At 38.1% G+C, this 20,713-nt stretch overlaps 1 protein-coding gene across 7 annotated transcripts in view; it reads left to right on the forward strand.

The window, feature by feature from the left end:
• MRTFB (myocardin related transcription factor B) overlaps nucleotides 1-20,713 on the forward strand; it is a 238,293-nt gene that overhangs the window by 184,521 nt on the left and 33,059 nt on the right. For all 7 annotated transcript variants that reach the window (XM_075995119.1, XM_012736097.2, XM_075995121.1 and 4 more), the window contains 5 exons: nucleotides 7,374-7,439; nucleotides 9,428-9,483; nucleotides 11,283-11,358; nucleotides 15,498-15,659; nucleotides 16,853-17,031. In XM_075995119.1, coding sequence (XP_075851234.1) covers nucleotides 7,374-7,439; nucleotides 9,428-9,483; nucleotides 11,283-11,358; nucleotides 15,498-15,659; nucleotides 16,853-17,031 — 539 coding nt within the window. The remainder of the gene's footprint in view (nucleotides 1-7,373; nucleotides 7,440-9,427; nucleotides 9,484-11,282; nucleotides 11,359-15,497; nucleotides 15,660-16,852; nucleotides 17,032-20,713) is intronic.

Consider the following 20,713-nt stretch of genomic DNA (forward strand, 5'->3'; position numbering starts at 1 on the left):
GGAATAATAGCAGTTCTGTTAGCATTTTAGTTTTTACTTCATTTTTTCTCTTTAATTTCTTTAATTTTAGAGGGGAAATGCTGCATTCTAGATTGTGGGGCCTTCTTACAGGCAAGGGCAGGGATTCGGAATGCAGTCTGTGCTGCCTGCCTCTTCCCCTACTTCCCCAGCCTTGTTATACCAATCTTATTTGGTTAAAAAGCGGTGGGAATAAGGCACACAATTGGATAAATGGAAATAACACAAATAACAGGCATTTCAATGTCATCCACTTAACTGCCTGATCACCAGCAATGCATAGAGGTTAAAACAATATTTGATTTGTTTTCCAAACAATTCATTTTTAACCCATAGGATCATGCTGGTTCTCTGCCTGAGCCTCTAGATTGCCTTACATTGAAATGAATGGCCATATTTGCTCTTAGTCTAAGGCCTAACATTTTTCAGACACTAGTTTGCACAGTTTTTTAGTTAACTTGATGTCGTTCCCTTTTTAATCAGAAAATTGTTAAACATTCCTGATCAAAATGCTATTTGCTCTTTGTAGTGTCTGAGGTTTAGATTTATGCACACACTGTGTAACTCTGCATTTGTTCCAGACAGGAAGTAGTGATGGAGGTTTGCTTAATCAGTGCAGATAGCATAGCTCTTACAGGACAAAGCACCATTTTATTTTTGGCCTCGGTGCATATTCTGTGTTTTAAAATTACTTGAAGAAGAACCTTATTTTATAATTGGCAAATTAGAACCCTGAACATATAAGTAAAAATCTGTTATCTTTGATTGCTACTTTTTATCATTTATGAGAGTACCTAAGTGCCTTCTCTTTAATGCAGCATGGATTTCACATCAATTATAAATAGTGATGAAAAGAAATTAGTGTCTACCACTGTTTCTTAGTAGTCTTCTCTGCCCATAGTCTCCCCTTTTTAGTCCTTTTTTACCCTTCAAAACAACATAATTATGTTTTTGTCTTCTGTTCCCACCACCAATAGCAATTCAGAAATAATTCCAAACCCAAAATTCATGCAGGGAAGTGAGACAGTGTTGATTTTGCCCCATAATAATCACTTGCCCATAGAAAATCTTTTTGGCCATTTATCCTTAAGTGTGGCATAGTATTTTCTTTTCTTAGAAAATAGTAACTCAGTTATATTCTCTAATTATATCATGTGAAGTTAAGAAAAACATGTTTGTTAACTGCTATTATATGGCAAGTACTGTGGAAGGTGCTAGAAATGCAAGGATGAGGCCTATTAGGGAAAATAGAGGCAAAAAATACATAGAATTTGGTGTGATGTGGAATATATAATATAGCTGTTATTGTAGTTATCAAATTATTAAAAGATCATGTCATCATGAATAGTTAATGGAATTATGGTGGTGAGAAGGGGTGAGCCTGGGGTGGCTGGAAAATAAGAAATTTGATTATCGAGAAATTAGTCCTTAAAGTCTGTTCCCGTTGGTTTTGTTTTATTTTTAATTGACATGAAATTCATATAACATAAAATTAGCCATTAAGCAATTACTCCCATACCCCTTTCCCGTCAGTCCCTGGCAACTACTGTTCTGTACTCTGTCCCTTAATTTACCAATTCTGGATATTTTAGGTAAATGGAATCATATAATATGTGCCCTTTTGTGGCTGGCTTCTTTCACTTACAATGTTTTTCAGGTTCATCCATGTTGTAGTATGTATCGATACTTAATTTCTTGTGGCTGAGCAATATTCCATTGTATAGATAGATATACCACAGTTTCTTTATCCAATTATCTGTGTTGACATTTGGGCTATTTCCGCCTTTTGGCTATTGCGACTAGAGTTGCCATAAATGTGTATGTACACATATTTATTTGAGTACCTGTTTTTAATTCTTTTTATTTTACCTAGAGTAGAATGATGGGTTGTTGTAACTAAACTTTTAAATAATTTTTAAGAGAACTTCTTTAAGAAAAAACTGCTGAATGTTCTAATTTTGTATCTTGTGGCCTTTTTCTCTGATGAAAATAATACAATTCAGAGCCAGTGAATGACTTGCTAGTTTTCATATTTTATATAATGAACATATATCATTCTTATAATGTGATAATATGTGCAAAGATTTTTTTTTAGTAAGAACGCCTGGACTCAGGCTAGCTAAGAAAGACTTGATACCTACAGTAAGCAAATGGCCTTACAGCCTCATCTCTCTCTGTTGATGGGGGCGGGGGCCTGTGTGCCTCTTGTGAGTTTTGTCATCTGGAAATACACAGCTGTGGTAGAACTCTCAACTTAGGGTAAATGTTTTACACAGAGAATACACTGCTACCTATATGAGATATGCTTTTTTTTAAATATCTGTCCCTGCCCCCCCCCCTTTTTTTGAGAAAATCAAACAGGTTCAAATCCTGTTTTAAACCTTAATTTTAAACTTAAGGACTTCTCAAAACCAAGTGTTGGATTGATTTCGTTTCTACATTTTTCAAAGATAAAGACATTTGAAAATGTTCAAATGTGAGCACTTGTAATTTGCATTCTATTTCGCTCTATTACTTAGGTCCTTTGTTTTCTGAAGGGTTGTAGATACTCAGTGAGTGTTTTGAGCTGGTTTTCCCCCTGAGAATTCTATCGCTTTCTGTGTATCCTTTTCTTGCAAGCAGTTATTCATGCAATGGCTGTGGAAGATACTGAATGTCAGTCAACTCACGAATAAAATGTAGGCTATGATGTCAGCCCAATAGCATAGTTCATCCACTCAACGAGGCACCAGGGGGAGAATGCTCTCGGGTTCAGTTTTCAGACGTGAGGCCATTGCTGGGCATGCTGGCTTCGTAGGCAGCTGTGCCGTCACCACTGTGAATGCTGCTGCTGCCACCACAGGAGAGCAGTGCTTGGCCAGTGTCTCAGCTGTGGTTTGCAGCTACGGAAATGAAATCTTGTCAACACGTGCAGACTGTGTCAGGTTTTCCAGCGATCAGCCAGTGTGCCAGCCTAGTCATTGGGCTTGAGAACTTCAACTCCACAGAGCACTGAGTAACACTCTGTGATCTAGGCCTTCTCTCCCTCCACACAGACACAAACACCCGAGGGGGAGCACAGAGGCTGAAAGGGGAAGAAGAGGGTCTCCAGACCTAATCCACGAAGGTCCCAGAGAAACTTGATAAGCTTCTTGATTCCACAACTATGAATGGCTCTCTGATCATAAAAAGAGTTGGGTCCTCTATTTTCAGGGTCCCTTACCCCTTTTACAGTCCTGGTTAAGCACTGACAAATTGTGCCCAACTCCTGTCTTCCACTGTTGCCTGATAATTAAACTGTCTACGTCATTCAAGCCATGTTCTTCCTGGCCTTGGATGATCTGCCTCTAAGGTACAGATATCTGTTGTGATTTATAATACATTAATTTTTTTACTAATTTGATGAGCACTGGAAGAAAGTTTTATGTTTTCTAAAATTATGAGCCTGTACCTGTATGATCAGTACTCTGTATATCTAAGTAGTTCTCAGAATAACCTTTGTCAAGTTTTGAATGACTGGTTGTATTTGATACGATCAAATACTGTAATTGTGGTTGGTTGTTGTTTTAGGTTGTTCTTTTGGTTAATTTTTTGGAGACAGGCTCTTGCTGTGGCCTAGGTTGGAGTGCAGTGGTGTCATCATAGCTCCCAGCAGCCTCAAACTCCCAGGCTCAAACAATCCTGCTGCCTCAGCCTCCCTAGTAATTGGGACTACAGGCTTATGCTACCGCACCTGGCTAATTTTTGTATTTTTTGTAGAGAAAGGGTCTCACCGTGTTGTCCAGGCTGATCTTGAACTCCTGGCCTCAAGCAACCCTGCTGCCTCGGCCTCCCAAAGCGCTGGGATTATAGGCATGAGCTACCACGCCTGGCCTAATTGTGTTTTAATGCTGACCAAAGGTGGCAGCATACCCGAGTCTATTGTCAGGACACCATTGTGCCTCATATTCAATGTAATGTGTCCGGTACTGTCCACCCATTAGTGTAGGTGAACACTGAAAGGAAGTTGGGTGATCAAAACGCTTGACAAAATGACTAGTTACTTGCAAATGTGCTTCCCCTTCCATTCATGTTCTTCCTAACGTCTTTGCTTAAAAACAGATCTTCCATTCACAGCAACTGCTGCTGCTCTTTCCCTTGGGTTTGTATCCCGTGCAGCACCCAGACACCTCATAGATTGCTCTAAATAAGTGGACATGCCTAGGGGAGGCTGATGGTCACAACTGCTTTGAGTAATGCTTGTAGTGTGATGTTCTTGCTGCTTAGGAAAGTTAATAGGCAATGAGGAGAGCATTAATTGGGGAGATTATTTTCCTACCTTCAAGCAATATGACATAAATAGAGCTGTTTGCTTTTTTGGCCATATAGTAAATGGGATAGAAAATATAAATAGTTCATGTTTGTGTTTATGTTTGTTTTAACAGTTGGTGATTGATGTCTATGATATTGTAATATAATAAGAAATGTCTCTGTCCCTGGTTTCTGGCAGAGAGCTCCTAAAATCCTTGGAATTTCCTAAGTAACAGGGGTGATAGGAGCATCTTCTGTTACATATTTAGTCTTCATGCACAGTTCTTGATGCAAGAGCTTCTTTCTAAGATCCTTAGACTCTCCAGAGTGATAAGAGTGGCTTTTGTATGCTAATGAGGTGACAGGTAGCTGGGAGACCCTAGATGGTTCCAGCATAGGGGCTGGTCCCCATAAGGACAAGCCATGTTGATTTTAGCGAGGGGGGCGTGTACCTAGAAAGGGCGTGGAAGCTCTGTGCTCCTTTCCCCATGCCTTGCCCTTTGTATCTCTTCCATTTGGCTGTTCCCAGGTTGTATCCTTTATAATAAACCAGTGATAGTAAATAAAGTGCCTTCCTGAGTTCTGTGAGCCATTCTAGCAAATTTATCAAGCCTGAGGAGGGGACTGTAGAAACTCCACGACTGTATAACCCATCAGTCAGAAGTATGGGAGGCCTAAGACTAGCAGTTGGCATCTGAAGTGAGGGCAGTCTTATGGGATGGAGCCCTTTAATTCGTAGGATCTGACACTAACTCCAGGCACATGGTGTCAGAATTGAATTGTGGCACACCTAGCTGGTGTCCCGAAAGTTGGAGAACTGGCAGGTGTGAGGGAAAAGCCCACGTGTTTGGTGTCAGGAGCGTTGGGAGTAGAAACAGGTCAGAGCGACATACATCCATTTTGCGTGTTCCCCTTGTGGTAGCGGGTACCTTCACACATCAACACGGAAGTGTGATTTCTGGTCATAGAGGGAACAGCTGACAGGGCTGCCATCCCGGTGCATGAGGCCACCTGAAATGTCTAGTGGACATCAGGAGACGCTTCGGAGATGTCAGCAGTGTTGGTTTGCAGACCAATTTGTTGCAAATATATATACATCATTCAAAGATGCCATTCACCCCAAAAATGTATTGTGTTTGATACATGTGTCTCATATCTGTGATGCATTTTTTGTTTGTTTGTTTTAAGCCAAAAAAGGGGGCTGTTGATGTTTTCATTACTCTTTTTTACTCTTTGGAGCACTCCCTTGGGAGAAAAGAAAGATACTACTGCTAGAGATTTTCCAACAGACGTGGACCATCACATTCCAGAAGTGTCAACCTTTGAACTGGACAACTGTTCTAACCCTTTTCTCCTCTCAGTTGTCCTTTTCTTGGGATTCTACTTCTTGAATATGGACCACCTTAAATGCAGACAAGCACTGATGTTAGCCTTCCTGGAAGAATGTTAGGGTATGCAGGCATTTTGGTGCTAGCAGATGCACAGGTCAGCTCCTTGGTTATTTTTGTTCCTTGTAAAGCACAGTGGGAACATACTATTCTCAATAAACTATAAGTTATCAGGGGAAAGATCTGTGTGTTAGAGCATAATTGATTCAGAGTATCACAGAACATCTTAATGTCAGAAATGTGCATATATTTTTTCAGGCTCATTTAATTTTCCTTTTGCTTTGTGTAACAGAATCTTACATTAGCTGCTTCAGCTCTCAATGGGATATCAGTGGAGCTCTGTGACCCTATGGCCCCAAACAAACAAAAAACATATTTCTGTATCCAATGAAGGATGACATTCATATCTAACAGGGATAAGAAAATATTTTTAAAAGCCATTTTGCAGTTTAGACTCTTCAAGTGTATCTGACTGCTCTGCTCTGCTGGCAGCACAAGGCTAAGCGGAAAACAAGGATGTCAGGGCCCCGTTGCCTACCTCCTCTTCAGGCCTCGCAGTTTTATCGCAAGGAGGAGACACCATGTGCACTAAACTTGAACCTCAGTAAGAGACAGGTTCTAGCCATCCTCACTACAGCCATCATCATCTCTCACTGGAAAATTGGCTTCTCCTCCCACTATTTGAAAAATACACATAGATAAATTTTTTTAGCATATTGACAACCTTTAAGCGGGCTCTTAATCATCCTAAGCTTGGTTTTATCTGTGGTTTAAAACAAAAATCAAAATGGGAGCTTGAAATCAAAATGAAAACCTGATTTGAATGTAAGGTAAACCAAGAAAAATAGTCTTAAAAAAGTCACTTCAGGTATTCACTTTCTCTTCATAAAGTCCCCTTTTTTTAAATTGGCTCACTTTCCAGATAAAAAAATATATAGATGGTTATAAAAAGAATCTGCTTTAAAAATCTAGGAAAAAAATTCATTTTTGATTAAATTTGGCAAGCTGGATATATACATTTCGTCATATATATCTTGGTCTCTACCAGTTGTAATCATTTACTTTTATTAAAGTAACAAGGTATCATTTAATTTGTGACTTTCTTAGAACTCATAGAATGAGATATGGTATTATATTTGTGCAAAGATTACTATATTTTAAATTCATAATTTTGAAATTTCCCTTTGGGTCATTCGTAATAAATATCTTATAGGTCTAATTTTTATTATGTAGGTAGGCTTCATTAAAGCTATTTAAAATTTGTTCCTGATGGAGTCAGTCCCTCCAAATAAGTCAATCTTTCCTTGAAATAAATTTTGCCATTAACTTACTTTTTTAAAAAACTAAGGAATGTCAAGGAATTTTATATTTCTATGAATGAGATTTATTAACATGTCTTAATTATATAAGCCAACTATTATTTTCTGAGTATTATGTGAATGTATTTAAATACTTTAGTTATCAAATTATGACTATTAACAAAAATATGCTGAGTAAACTTTAGTGTTCACCAAATGGGCAGAAATCACAAAATAATTTTCTTTTTACAAGTTGTATGGTGCCAGGCTATATCCTCCTGTTTATTAGGAAATAGAAGATGTTTAATAAAACTTAATTGTATCTCCTCTGGAATTGTATAAATTGTATGTATCCTGCAGTTACTGATAAACGCCAATGGTGATTATTTCCTTTTTACAGTGCTCCAGCTGCGGCTGCAACAGAGGAGGACGAGAGAACAGCTAGTGGACCAGGGCATCATGCCACGTAAGATGTACACCGTCACTGTGGTGTCCCACGTGATGTAACGAGATGGGCGTGTCCAAAAGGAACCTGTATCCCACTCTAATTCAGTTGTTATCCATTGAACCAACAGTTGCCAAATAAATTTATGAGGAAAAATCAGGCATCAGCATTGCCAGCCTCAGAGAATCATTTAGAATATATTTTAAAAACCAGATGCAGTTTAAAATTAAGATGGACTTGAATTTTATATTATGCAAAGAACACCTTTATACCGTAATTAGGCTAAATCCATTAGTTTTTCAAACTTTAACATTTTAGTTTTGAAATGATTGTAGTAGTCTACTAATGGATCTGACATTAGACTTGCAAAAGTAACATGATAAAATCAATTCATAATTTTGTTCTACTTAAACTTAATTCGGGTTATTTTTGGTGCTATATTGTGGTCTTTATACAGTAATGTATCTCAGTTATAGACAGATAAACATTCCATTTATAATTAATAAAGTCTTTTTAGCTCAAGTACAGATATAAACCAAGTATATCTAGGGTGGCTTGTTCCTTTAAAAGATTTTTGATTACTTTTAGAATATTTTCTAAGTTGTTTCCAAGATGTTTTGTTTACCTTTAACCACCAAGTTTAGAGGTAATTTTATATTTTAGAGGGGAAGAGTGGCTTTTTTATGTAGGCTATTAGGATTATTTATCTGCATTTTGTCTGAAAATTGACTTCTCCAAGAAGTAACTTATCCAGTTATAAAATACTAGAAATTACAAAATGAAATTATACTTTCCAGTCTTCTGAATCGTTTCTAGCCCATAAACCATTTCTTGGCTTATGATAAGAAATGACTTTTCTCTACAGTAGATATTTTTCCCAGTTAAACTTTTTTTTCCTGGACTACTATTAATTATCTAAATATTTTAAATCTAGCATTGTGATAGTCAAAAGCTCCTTTGATAATCTGCCAGATTTCTCCACCACCACATTCCTGACTGTGAACCAATCAATCAAACTGGATCAAATTATGATGTTTCAGACACCACTGCTAGGCCAGCTCTAATCTGCTTTGGGGAGCTGGTCCCTGGCCAAACCTGACTGGGCTGGGCTCCTAGGAGTCTCTGAGTGCCTCAAGTACTAGAGCTGAAAATGATGCTGTAGGAGATGATTGGTCAAGTCTTGGAGATGACAGCCCAAGGAATCCTAGTCCTGTATATCCCATCCACTCATCTCACTGCCCGTGTTTGTAAGTGCAGGGGTTATCAGAAAATAGTGAACATACATGAAAAGGACAGTGCAAAGATAACTGATAGAAATAGTCGTAGGTGATGTTTTAATAAACACTACTAACCCTCACAATGGGATTCTAGAATATTTGATATGCTGGCAGTTAGCATATTAAAGAGTCACTGTCTTTAGAGTGAGTCGCCTTGTGGTATGGTAGAAAGAGCATGAACTTTTCAAATTCAAGAACCTAGATTTAACTACCACTTTGACCACCATCTAGCTGTATGACCTCAAGGATTCACTTTGAGCCTTCCTCTGTACTGGGGCTTACACCTACCTTGCAGGGTTGTAGTGAAGACCAACAGGAATATAATTATGATCGACCACAGAGCATAGAGCTAAACCCCATTGTGGGTTCTCAATAGATGATACTTCAGATCACTCCTGAGCACGTTTGGGCTTTTTCCAGTAGCTTATATGGCCCTTAAGAGCAGAGATGAGTTAAGGAACCATCAAATATTTCCCTCGGGACTAGTGGTTGCAATAGTCTGACCTGATGTAACTCTATTTAAAATGTCTACTTGTTTTGTTTGTGAAATACATAATTTTTATTCTGTAACATTTGAGGTTTCAAATTTTGCAGATCTCATGAAGGAACTAGTAAATAAATGGCACAGTAGATGTGAACTAATAGGATTATCAACATAGTATACCGTAACTGTGGGCTGAATGAAGTATGAACTCCTCTATACCGTGAAAACAATTGCTTTTCCCCTCACAGCTTTGAAGAGCCCAGCGGCATTCCATGAACAGATAAAAAGCTTGGAACGAGCCAGAGTAAGAAATTTTACTTTAAAATGTTTTACTTCTCTCCCTCTCTCCTTTATTCTAAAGTTCCTGTGGACAAGTAGCAGTCTTATTCCTAAATATGTCAGTAGCGAAAACGTAGTGTATTTTCAGGATACATGGCATAGAGAGTATTTACTTGGGGGTAGTTTGATCTTAGAGGTTTGTAAAAAATACATGACATTCAAATTTTGTTCTTTTAAAACCAGTAACTAGGTTTGTACATAAAGGAAGAGTTACACTTCTTCACGTTCTTGCTTTCAGAGCATAACAATGGTTTTTAGAGATACAATAGGGGAGTAATTATGTCATTTGTTACCCCTGCAGAAAGACAGCCAAGTGAAGGCTAACACCAGATCCTTAGGTGTTTCCCTACTGGGTCTGTGTTACCTGTGACCACGAGTAGGAGAATTTGGCTAAATCAGAGAATGTTGCTACATTCAACTTTGCTTTATTCCTTGAGATGGCTCTATCATAGTTGCACATGTGTTGGTGTTTATTATTTTCTTTAAAAATGCCACTATGGGCCGGGCGCTGTGGCTCACGCCTGTAATCCTAGCTCTTGGGAGGCCAAGGCGGGAGGATTGCTCAAGGTCAGGAGTTCAAAACCAGCCTGAGCAAGAGCGAGACCCCGTCTCTACTATAAATAGAAAGAAATTAATTGGCCAACTGATATATATATAAAAAATTAGCCGGGCATGGTGGTGCATGCCTGTAGTCCCAGCTACTCGGGAGGCTGAGGCAGAAGGATCACTCAAGCCCAGGAGTTTGAGGTTGCTGTGAGCTAGGCTGATGCCACGGCACTCACTCTAGCCTGGACAACAAAGTGAGACTCTATCTCAAAAAAAAAAAAAAAATGCCACTATGAACCTGGTGTGGTGGCTCATGCCTGTAATCTTAACATTCTGCAAGGCCGAGGTGGGAGGATCCCTTGAGCTCAGGAGTTCAAGACGAGCCTAAGCAAGAGTGAGACCCTGTCTCTACAAAAATAGAAAAATTAGCCAGGCGTGATAGCATATACCAGTAGTCCCAGCTACTTGGGAGGCTAAGGCAGAAGGATCGCTTGAGCCCAGGAGTTTGAGATTACAGTGAGCTATCATGCTGCCAGTACATTCTAGCCTGGGCAACAGAGTGAGACCCTGTCTTTTAAGAAAGGGACCATTATACATTCATTCTTTTTGTTTCATTTGTTTTTAGAAAAATTTTTATCATGCAATATGAAAATAAGCATATTCCAAAAATTTAGGAAAAATTTCCCAAGATGTAATAATGATCTCTTAGAGTCTTATAAAATATAAAACCCCTTTTAAAGTCCTATTGAATTGAGTTGAGTACAGTTCTAATTAAGAAAATATGATCAAGGATATGAACTAATGAAAGAAAATACATTAAGAAATTTGTTATCAAAGTGAATTCTTACTTGACCTAAAGTATAGATTTCATTGATTTTAGATATTAAAGTGATCTAAATCTGTTTATTAAAAAAATCAAAATCATGAGTTTTCGACATTGCCAAGTTTTAAAATAAAGCTATAAAGTGCTTACTATTAACATTACATAAAATACTATTACATATTGACATACTATTCAAATCCCTGTAAGATTTTGAAGGCTGCAGTTTAAATCATGCATTGGATAGTTTCTATAAGTACTAATTTCTATTCTTCCTCTCAAAAGACATGACATAAAGAGTATACAATTTATTTAAATGGAGCACCTTGAAAAGAATTTTAACCATGATAAATCATAAATAATTTATGAAAAGATTTTCTTCTTATCTTTCTTTAAAGACCGAAAACTTTTTGAAACACAAGATTCGGAGCCGACCAGATCGTTCTGAACTTGTCAGGATGCACATTTTAGAAGGTAAAGGTTTTATTTATTATTTTGCTTCATTTTCTCAAGAAAAGAAGTGAGAATTCTACCATTTGTTTGTTCCCATTTTAATAACTTTTTACCCCACAGGCTGGCATCCTCCAAATTGGATAGCAACATGAAGACCCAAAGCTAAAACATTGTTTTAGATACATGGGGAAGGTATGATTCTCCAAATAACCAATTAATGGACTGACTCTTCCCCACCAACTAGTACCATGGGTGCCTCTACCATACGGTTCTGGAAAAACACTTTTGGTCCAGAGGATTTCTTTATCAGTGAGGGGCATGTACCCTGCTCATTAAGTCCTGAAGGGTACCACACCCCCAAGTCTAACCCTTGATTTTCAGCTACTTGGACCTTGTTTATGTCTACCTGGTGCAAGGCCCACACCCAGCATTCTCTTTGTTGCCACTTGCAACAATCCAGGTTGATGTGACCATTATAAGTTTGCCCCGCCACCAAAATATCTGTCACTCAACCTCACCACTCACGAGGCTGGTAGGGACAGTTCCATTCCATCTTTGGCCAAACACATGGCTCAGGCCACAATGTTTTTCTGTCTAAAGAGAGAGTGTTTTTGAAAACTAACACCTCCACCATAAACTCCCAACTTACATTTTCTTTATTGTTTTGCTTCTCTAATTAAGGCAGACTAGGAGCTTGATCCTGTGATGGTTTTGGGCATGTTAAGCCTTGAGAAGATACAAAAAGAATCTGAAAACTTACCATACATTTAGAGGCAGCTGTCAGGTAGAAGGAAGATTTGTTCTTTCTGGGCCTAATGATCTGATTAGGATTAGTACTAGAATTCGGTTGACATTACAAAGTATTAGATTGTAGCTCAACATAAGGACCAATATTCTAAAGGCCAGACATGAAATTTTCAGTAGGTGATAATGGTTACTGTTACTAGAGATGCTCATTCATTGGCCAGTGTGCTAGACACCAGAGACCCAATGAGTAAACAAGGCAGATAGATGCCTGCCTTGGTAGAACTTATGTTCCAGTGGCAGAGACAGATAATAAACAAGGAAAACAAGGGAATTAGATTGTCAGAAGCACTCTGTGGGGAATAAAAATGTGGTAAAGAAATTCCAAGTATCAAGTTGGTCTGTACAACCCAAGTGGGGTCTTCTCTAATCTAAGGAATCTGAGTATGTGGTCCTCACTCCAGGGGCAGGAGGTGAGAGGTATGTGTCTTTCTCTACTTTCAATTGTGTTCTCAAAAGTCCACTAGACTAAAAAATCTTTTCCAGAACTCCAGTAGTAGGGTAGAACAGCTACCAGCTGTCAGGGATAAGTGAATCTTCCAAGTTTACTGGTAAGTAACCGAATAAATAGTTCCTTCTGTGCCTGAAAATATCTTGACCTATAAGGGATATTTTTGTTGTAACAATGCTGTCTGTTTCAGTTTGCCTTCTAACTGTAATAGACTTTATTGATATAATTAAAATCAAGGCAAATACATTTACCTATCAAAAGGAATCTTACTTGCTTTTTTAAAAAAAAGACTACCCAACAGTGTATATGAATGAACCATAAATGATGTTTTAAGGACATAATTCTCAAATTGGGAGTTTTGAAATAAGAAAGAATGTCATCTTTTATTACTTTTAAAAAACTGCCCCCCAGCTGTATTTTAACATCAAACAATTTAGATTGGATTGAAAATTTGGCGGACAAGAGTCGAAATTATTTTCTGAGGTTTAGCAGCTAAACTTCAGGTTTGTGGAGATGGGGAGGTAGTAAGACTAGAAATAGAAACATAGCAAAATGCCATGTTCCAGGCCTGGTGCGGTGCCTCACGCCTGTAATCCTAGCACTCTGGGAGGCCGAGGCGGGCGGATTGCTCGAGGTCAGGAGTTCGAAACCAGCCTGAGCAAGAGCGAGACCCCGTCTCTACTATAAATAGAAAGAAATTAATTGGCCAACTAATATATATAGAAAAAATTAGCCGGGCATGGTGGCACATGCTTGTAGTCCCAGCTACTCGGGAGGCTGAGGCAGGAGGATCACCTGAGCCCAGGAGTTTGAGGTTGCTGTGAGCAAGGCTGACGCCATGGCACTCACTATAGCCTGGGCAACAGAGTGTGAGACTCTGTCTCAAAAAAAAAAAAAAAAATGCCACGTTCCACTTATATATGGGGAAAAAAATTCCCAAAGCATATATTGGTGCTATTACTAGGATTGTGATGGGAGAGGGGGGGAAAAACAGAGGGCTATCCTACCTATATCTTAAAGAAAAGCATTGAAAAATCAACCTACAAGTGATTCTCCGCAACTATCATCTTCCTGTATGGTTAGAAGTGTTCTATCGCACCACAGTTGTTTATATAGGAAAACTATAAAATCAGCTGGACATACGTTTTATTTTAACTTATAGAAGTATACATTCATTTGCCAATATTCCAACCCAGGGCTAGCTAGAGTCCTCTCTTTGGGGAAGGCTTTAATGAATGGAATTCACATCATCACTGCACAAAGCACTGTGTACACCACCTACAGTTTCCACTTATGGTGCAACAAAAATGATAGATACTTGAAAAGCAGTCTGAGCTTACAAATCCTAGATTTTATGATCCTTTCCCCAAATTTTTTTAGTTATTAATTGCCCAAACTAATTGGACAGTGATCCTTTTTTCAATGACTCATGTTTCCAAAGCATTTAACTTAGGTTTCCAAGAAATAATTTTATTTTGAAGTTTATCATTTTCTCATAACATTTCGTTATGTACTGACAATAGCAGTCACAAGAGATATGAACTATTTCACAGGCAATCAAGGTTGACTTTTGGCAAACATATAGCCCAAACAGTGGATAGAGAAGTTGCACAGATGTATTACAGAGTAGCTCACCAGCCCCTGAGCCTTGGGCTTCAGCCAGGAACTTCTGCCTAGAACATGAATAACATCAGTTAATCCTGAGCCTACTTATGGGGAATTTCAAAAGACCCTCTATTAGGCCGGGCGCTGTGGCTCACGCCTGTAATCCTAGCTCTTGGGAGGCCGAGGCGGGCGGATTGCTCAAGGTCAGGAGTTCAAAACCAGCCTGAGCAAGAGCGAGACCCCGTCTCTACTATAAATAGAAAGAAATTAATTGGCCAACTGATATATATAAAAAAATTAGCCAGGCATGGTGGCGCATGCCTGTAGTCCCAGCTACTTGGGAGGCTGAGGCAGAAGGATCACTCGAGCCCAGGAGTTTGAGGTTGCTGTGAGCTAGGCTGACGCCACGGCACTCACTCTAGCCTGGACAACAAAGCGAGACTCTGTCTCAAAAAAAAAAAAAAAAAAAAAAAAAAAAAGACCCTCTATTGTATAACTTAAGAGGCAAGCAACTTTCAGCTCAGAATTCTGGGTTATGCCACATTGTTATTTTTAATCAATTATAAACATTTTTGAGAACAATGGAAAAAAGTGTTAATGAGAGTTACCAGAAACACACATAATTGATAGAATGAAGCAAATGAAGGAGTTATGATGGTTATAGTAGTTTTATGTTGGTTATACCAACTGTATGCTTTTGTAAGTAGATGAGTTGATGCTTCTTTACAACTGTTAATTACCATGTAATTGAATGTTCCTAACAAGGATACATATTCAGAAATAAACCCAAATTCTTAATTATAATGGCTGACTGTGAGACACATAGGGATTAATCCAAGAATAGGAATTATAGCTTTTCCCATTAACCCCACAAAGGAACTTATAAAAGGCAGTGTCTCCCCTATCAGAACTTGACTTCCAATGAAGCCAAATCCAATGCTGTAAACTTCTTGAGCCATGGGCCACATCTGTCTTGTTTGTCCTTATATATCCCCAATACCTAATAAATGTGAATTTGACCCTCCTACCATAAGTCAAAAATAGCATTATACCCTTTTTGGCATGAGGTCATGTTAATTTGAATCTGTGGGCATCCGTATTGGCAAGGTAAAATTATCCGGGACTAAAAAGTATAAAATACATATTGGACCATTCTTGGTCATTTTTTCCTTCTATAAATACGTTGTGAACACATAAATATGATTAAACCAATTTAAATTCATTCAGTTGGTTTGAAATAACATTATGGAAAAGATAATAGTAATTCAAGTAACGGTTAAAACTGTGTTTCCTCTTTTAGAAACATTTGCAGAGCCGTCCCTGCAGGCTACCCAGATGAAGTTGAAAAGAGCTCGACTAGCAGACGATCTGAATGAAAAGATTGCTCAAAGACCTGGTCCTATGGAGCTGGTAGAGAAAAACATCCTTCCTGTAGACTCCAGTGTTAAGGAAGCAATTATAGGCAAGACTCTAAAAATTTACTGTTTTCGGGGAGAAAGAGAAACCTGTTAGTTTTATATAAAACAAATTTAATTAAAAGGCCAGCAGCAATCATGAGTATTATTTTTGGGGTTAACTAGAAATTTATTAACACAGTGATTCTTGTTACTATTATATTATGTATTATAAGATTTGCATCTACTAACAACAGAGATTCATATGTTCTGATTTCATTATCACGTTTTCTAAGTTAAACTTATGTTGCACTGTTTAGTTTAATATTTTTACAAACTTTTCATTATTTTTCTATCTACTTCTAGAAAATATAAAGAAAAATAGCTTGTTCAATGTTATTTCACAAAGGTGAATAGCAAATGAGTATAAAGAATGGCAATATCTGTCCATTTTATCTTGGTCTTATACTTTGTTACTGATGTTTCTCTTTTTGTTTCTGGCAAGCTTTAGCACAAAAAGAATCATTTCAAGAATAATGCTGCTTATTCAGCAAGCAATTTTGAAAAGTTAATATCTAATCTTAAAAACTGTTGTAGTTTTCATTATTCCTGGGAACTTCATATTTTGCATGAATTTAAAGCTTAGGCAATTCGTTGTCAGGAATTCTAAGTAGCATAGTCAACTATAATTCCATTCAATCCTAAAGAGATGGACCCCAAAAGGGAAGACATCAGTATAGCTGGGCTGCTCTTTAAAGTGGGAATTTACCAACAGACACCCAGGCATAGCCCCATTGTCTCATCTTTTTTAAACAGTTGGATTCTGGGTCAGAATCCAGTGTCTACGACAGCGTTGCCTCTGGCTGATATTTCTCCTAAATCTTAATTTATTGGGTAGGTCCTTCCTCCCCTTTTGTTCCTTACTGCTTGTTTTGTCCTCTAGGATGACCCACATTCTGAATTCTGCTGGTTACATTTGCATCCCCTGGTGTCACTGAAAACATTCTTGTCCCCTGTACTTCCTGTAACTGGTAGTTGGACCCAAAGGCTTGATGTAGTTCAGATCCGATTTGTTTTTTCCCAAGGATACATCATAGGCAGTGGTGTGTTCTTCCATTGGGAAGTACGTTATGTTCAATTTTTCTTAAACCAGCTTCCTAAATTTTCATAGGAAACAATGTTTATCCTTCTTTTTCATATTAAGCTTGATATTCCAAGGCCAAAAGGCCAACTTAAACCAAGAATCATTTCTTTCTTTTAGGCGTTGGAAAGGAGGACTATGCCCACACTCAGGGTGACTTCTCATTTGACGAAGACAGCAGTGATGCTCTGTCTCCAGACCAGCCCGCAAGCCAGGAATCGCAGGGGTCAGCCACGTCCCCAAGTGAGCCAAAAGTTAGTGAATCGCCATCTCCTGTGACTACCAGCACTCCAGCCCAGGTATACCTTTCTGGTTTTGATCCCTAAATAGAGAAAGTGCCTTGTTTTTTTATGTATCAAAGCAATGAAATTTCACCAGAAGAAAAAGCTGAAAATGCTGAAAAATTTAATAGGTTTTTCACCTGTAATCTAAAACACTGTTAAATTTTTGCAATAGATTCTTATATATTATTCCTATTCTACATGCATGTTTTTTTTTTTTTACAAATGGTTTTGTAACTTGCTTTTTAAAGATCTTCACATACCATAAAATTTACTTAACTATTTAAGTGTACAGTTTAGTAAAGTACATTCCCATTGTTGTGTAACAGCTCTCCAGAACTTTTTCGTCTAGCAAAACTAAAACTCTATAAACGTTAAACAGCTCCTCCTCCATTGCTCTATCTGCCAAGCCCTAGTAACCACCATTCTACTTTCTGTCTCTGAATTTTACTACTCTGGGTACCTCATGAAAGTAGGAATCATATTGTGTGTCTCTTTTTGTGACTGTCTTAGTTAGCGTAATGTTCTCAAGATGCATCCATGTTGTGACAGGATCTCCTTCCTTTTTAAGGCTGAGTAGTAGTCCACTGTGTATGTATACTCCCACTGTGTTTATTCATTAGTTGATGGACAGTGTGTTGCATCCATCTCCTGGCTATCGTGAATAATGGTGCTACAAACGTAGGTGTGCAAATAATCTCTTCAAGACTCTGCTTTCAATTCCTTTGGCTGTATATATCCAGAAGTGGGATTATTGGATCATACGGTAGTGATATTTTTAAGTTTTTTGAGGAACCTCCATAGCAGTCGTACCTCCAATAGTGCACTTGGGTTCCAGTTTCTCCTGACCCTTGCCAACAACTGTTATTTTCTATTCTTTCTGTACTAACCATTCTCATGGATGTGAAGTGATATCTCCTTGTGGCTTTGGTTTGCATTTCTCTAATGATTAGTGATATTGACCATCTTTTCATGTGCTAGGCCATTTGCCATTTGTTTATCATCTTTGGAGAAATGCCTTTTGTCCATTTTTTAATCCAGTCATTTTTGCTGTTGTAAAAGTTCTCTATATGAAATATTTTCTCCCATTCTATGCGTTGCATTTTCACTCTGTTGATTGTGTCCTTTGATGCAGTTTTTTGGTTTGATACAGCCCCTTTGTCCATTTTCGTTGCCTGTGCTTTTGGTGTCATAACCAAAAATAATCATTACCAAATTCAATGTCATGAAACTTTTGATAATTGCATTAGAAATTTACATTTCTTATTCTTTAACAAGTGTTTTTTTCTGTTGGTTTTAAAATTCCTATGCTATACATTTGTTTTTAATCTCTCATAGTATTTTTGGTTTACTGAAATTTCAAGTGTTTAGTTAGAAGTCAAAACTATTGAACAATTTAATGGGAGTGGTCAAATTCAGCAGAAAATGTTCTTGTTAAGCCTGGCATTATAGAGTTTTTGAGTTGGAAAGGAATTTAGCAATTATCTACTTTAACCCTTACATAAGAGGTGGCCTGGATTCACAGAGGTACAGAAGTTTGGGAATTAAAAATGTTTGTATATTTTCCTACAGCATTTCTTCTCATTCCTGAACATTTATTTGTTACGAACCATGTCTTTCAGCATCATTTTCTTCATTGCATTTGTCACCGTGATCTGAAATTTGTTGTCTTGATGCCTCCGCCAACTAAAATGTGAGGCTGTGAGGAAAAGGACTTTGACTCTTAGAGGACAAGAGCTATTTTGGAGAGAGAGTACGCATGTGTGTGTAACATGTATAGCACAGGGCCTGGTACAGAAAAGGTACTTAATAAACACTGAATTGAATTAGGCACCATGAGTGCAGATTGACACAGTCCTTGTAGAAGTGTCTGTTCGCCTTCCATTTGAAAGTAGAGCCTAACAGCTCGGACTTGACAGAGGTAGCGTGGCTGGCTACAATTGAGATTCTCTGTCCATGTTCACAGAGCAAGAGTGATTATGGCCCCTCAGCTTTGCTGGACCCTGGCCTGGAAGAAGGACAAGCCCATGGTCTGAGCAGACAAAAAGGAGAGCAAGGGAAACCATCCCCTCCTGTGTTCTCACATATTTGCTGTACCCTGGTTTTGAGCTTTAAAAATAGGGTAAAAAGAATGTCAAGTATGCAAGTAAATACCATTAAAAAGCAGCTCCACTTATCCTTTTGGGTGGTGGTTCTCTACCACTGTCTGAGTAGGTTAGGATGTCAGACAGATATTAGCATGGTCTTAGCTTTTAGTAACAGAATTTTTGTCACCTCAGCCATCTTCCTGTTGATGGCTTCATGACAGTTCCACCTACATGAAAGATTGTCATTCTCCTTTGCTTGTACTATACTATTTTTTTACATTACTCTTGAAAGTTGGTCTCCGGCTAAGTTTGTAAGTGAGAAACTTTAACCAGATGCAGTCCTGGCCCAGTGGGCTAACATCCCAGAATCCCTTGAAGGGAAATAGGGATAGCAGTGTTTCTTGAAGAATAAATGTGGTTGGTCTGTTTACTGCCAGTGCAGTGCGCACTAAGACTTGGGTCACTCCTGAGCTGGGGACCTCGTGCTGCTGCAGTTCTAGTTCTGCCTCTACACACAGACCATCAACAGTCAACTGGGCCAAAGGGAAAAGACCCACTTTACAGAATGTTAACAATCCCTACATATGCATTCAAGAAAAAGAACGTAGAGTCAGGGATGGCGCCACTGTAGCTTTACCTGTTAAATCATTTCTGTCCTTAAGGCATTAAGACCTCTTAATACAGGGAATTTTAAGTGGGGAATATGACAAGGATTCTTATTATACTTTTATTCATGCCATGAAAGAAGCATGTCCCTGGTAACAATGCTATATTGATGTCAAAGAAATATAATCCTTAGGTAGCACTGTAAATACCTTGTAGGTGTTTTGTTTTCATTTTTTAAAATCGACCACAGCGGGAAACATTAAAATGTTGGTAAAGTCTTTGGGATTTTTGTGTCTAGAAGTGACAATTAGGTTTTGTTTTGGCAGATTTTGTACTTTATTTTCACTGTTAACCACTTTGTCTAGGCATCTCCATGTATATAAAATATTGTCTTCCTAAATATATTAATAATTACTTTAACATTGGTAGCTCAAGGGGAAAGGGTCTTAACACATTGTTTCACATTAGATATCAGGTACCTACAAGACAGGGGCTTATCCTCAGTTTATCTTACTAACCTCATACTGAACACACAGCAGCTATTTATTGATTTAATGAATGAGCGACCATAAGAAATTATGTCTCCAATCTATTTTTTCCTGTTTTAGAATTATACCCCCAAAGATCAGTCACATCACTATTTATTAAAATAGTCCCTATAAACAATAAAAGATTGACATAAATGTCTTATCTTTTGGGTGTTCTTAGAGAAGAGTTACTGTAGACCACTCCTCAAATTGGCTGTAGTGAAGGACTAGTGTGATTTGTTTCTTAGTTTGTTTAAAGTACTGTAAGTGGTGGGGTAACATCAAATTGCTATATAATTTCCTATACTTGTGTCTTCACAGGGAAGGGTCCACAGCCCATACCTTAAAGAGCTCTGCCATAGATTTTACTTTGCTTCTTGTTTACCAGAGCCAAGATTTTTCTTTTTTTTTTTTTTTTTTAGAAACAGGGTCTTACTCTGTCGCCCAGGCTAGTCTCAAACTGCTGGCTGCCTCAGCCTC

The sequence above is a fragment of the Microcebus murinus genome, chromosome 19 (assembly GCF_040939455.1).
Source record: "Microcebus murinus isolate Inina chromosome 19, M.murinus_Inina_mat1.0, whole genome shotgun sequence".
Lineage (NCBI taxonomy): Eukaryota > Metazoa > Chordata > Mammalia > Primates > Cheirogaleidae > Microcebus > Microcebus murinus.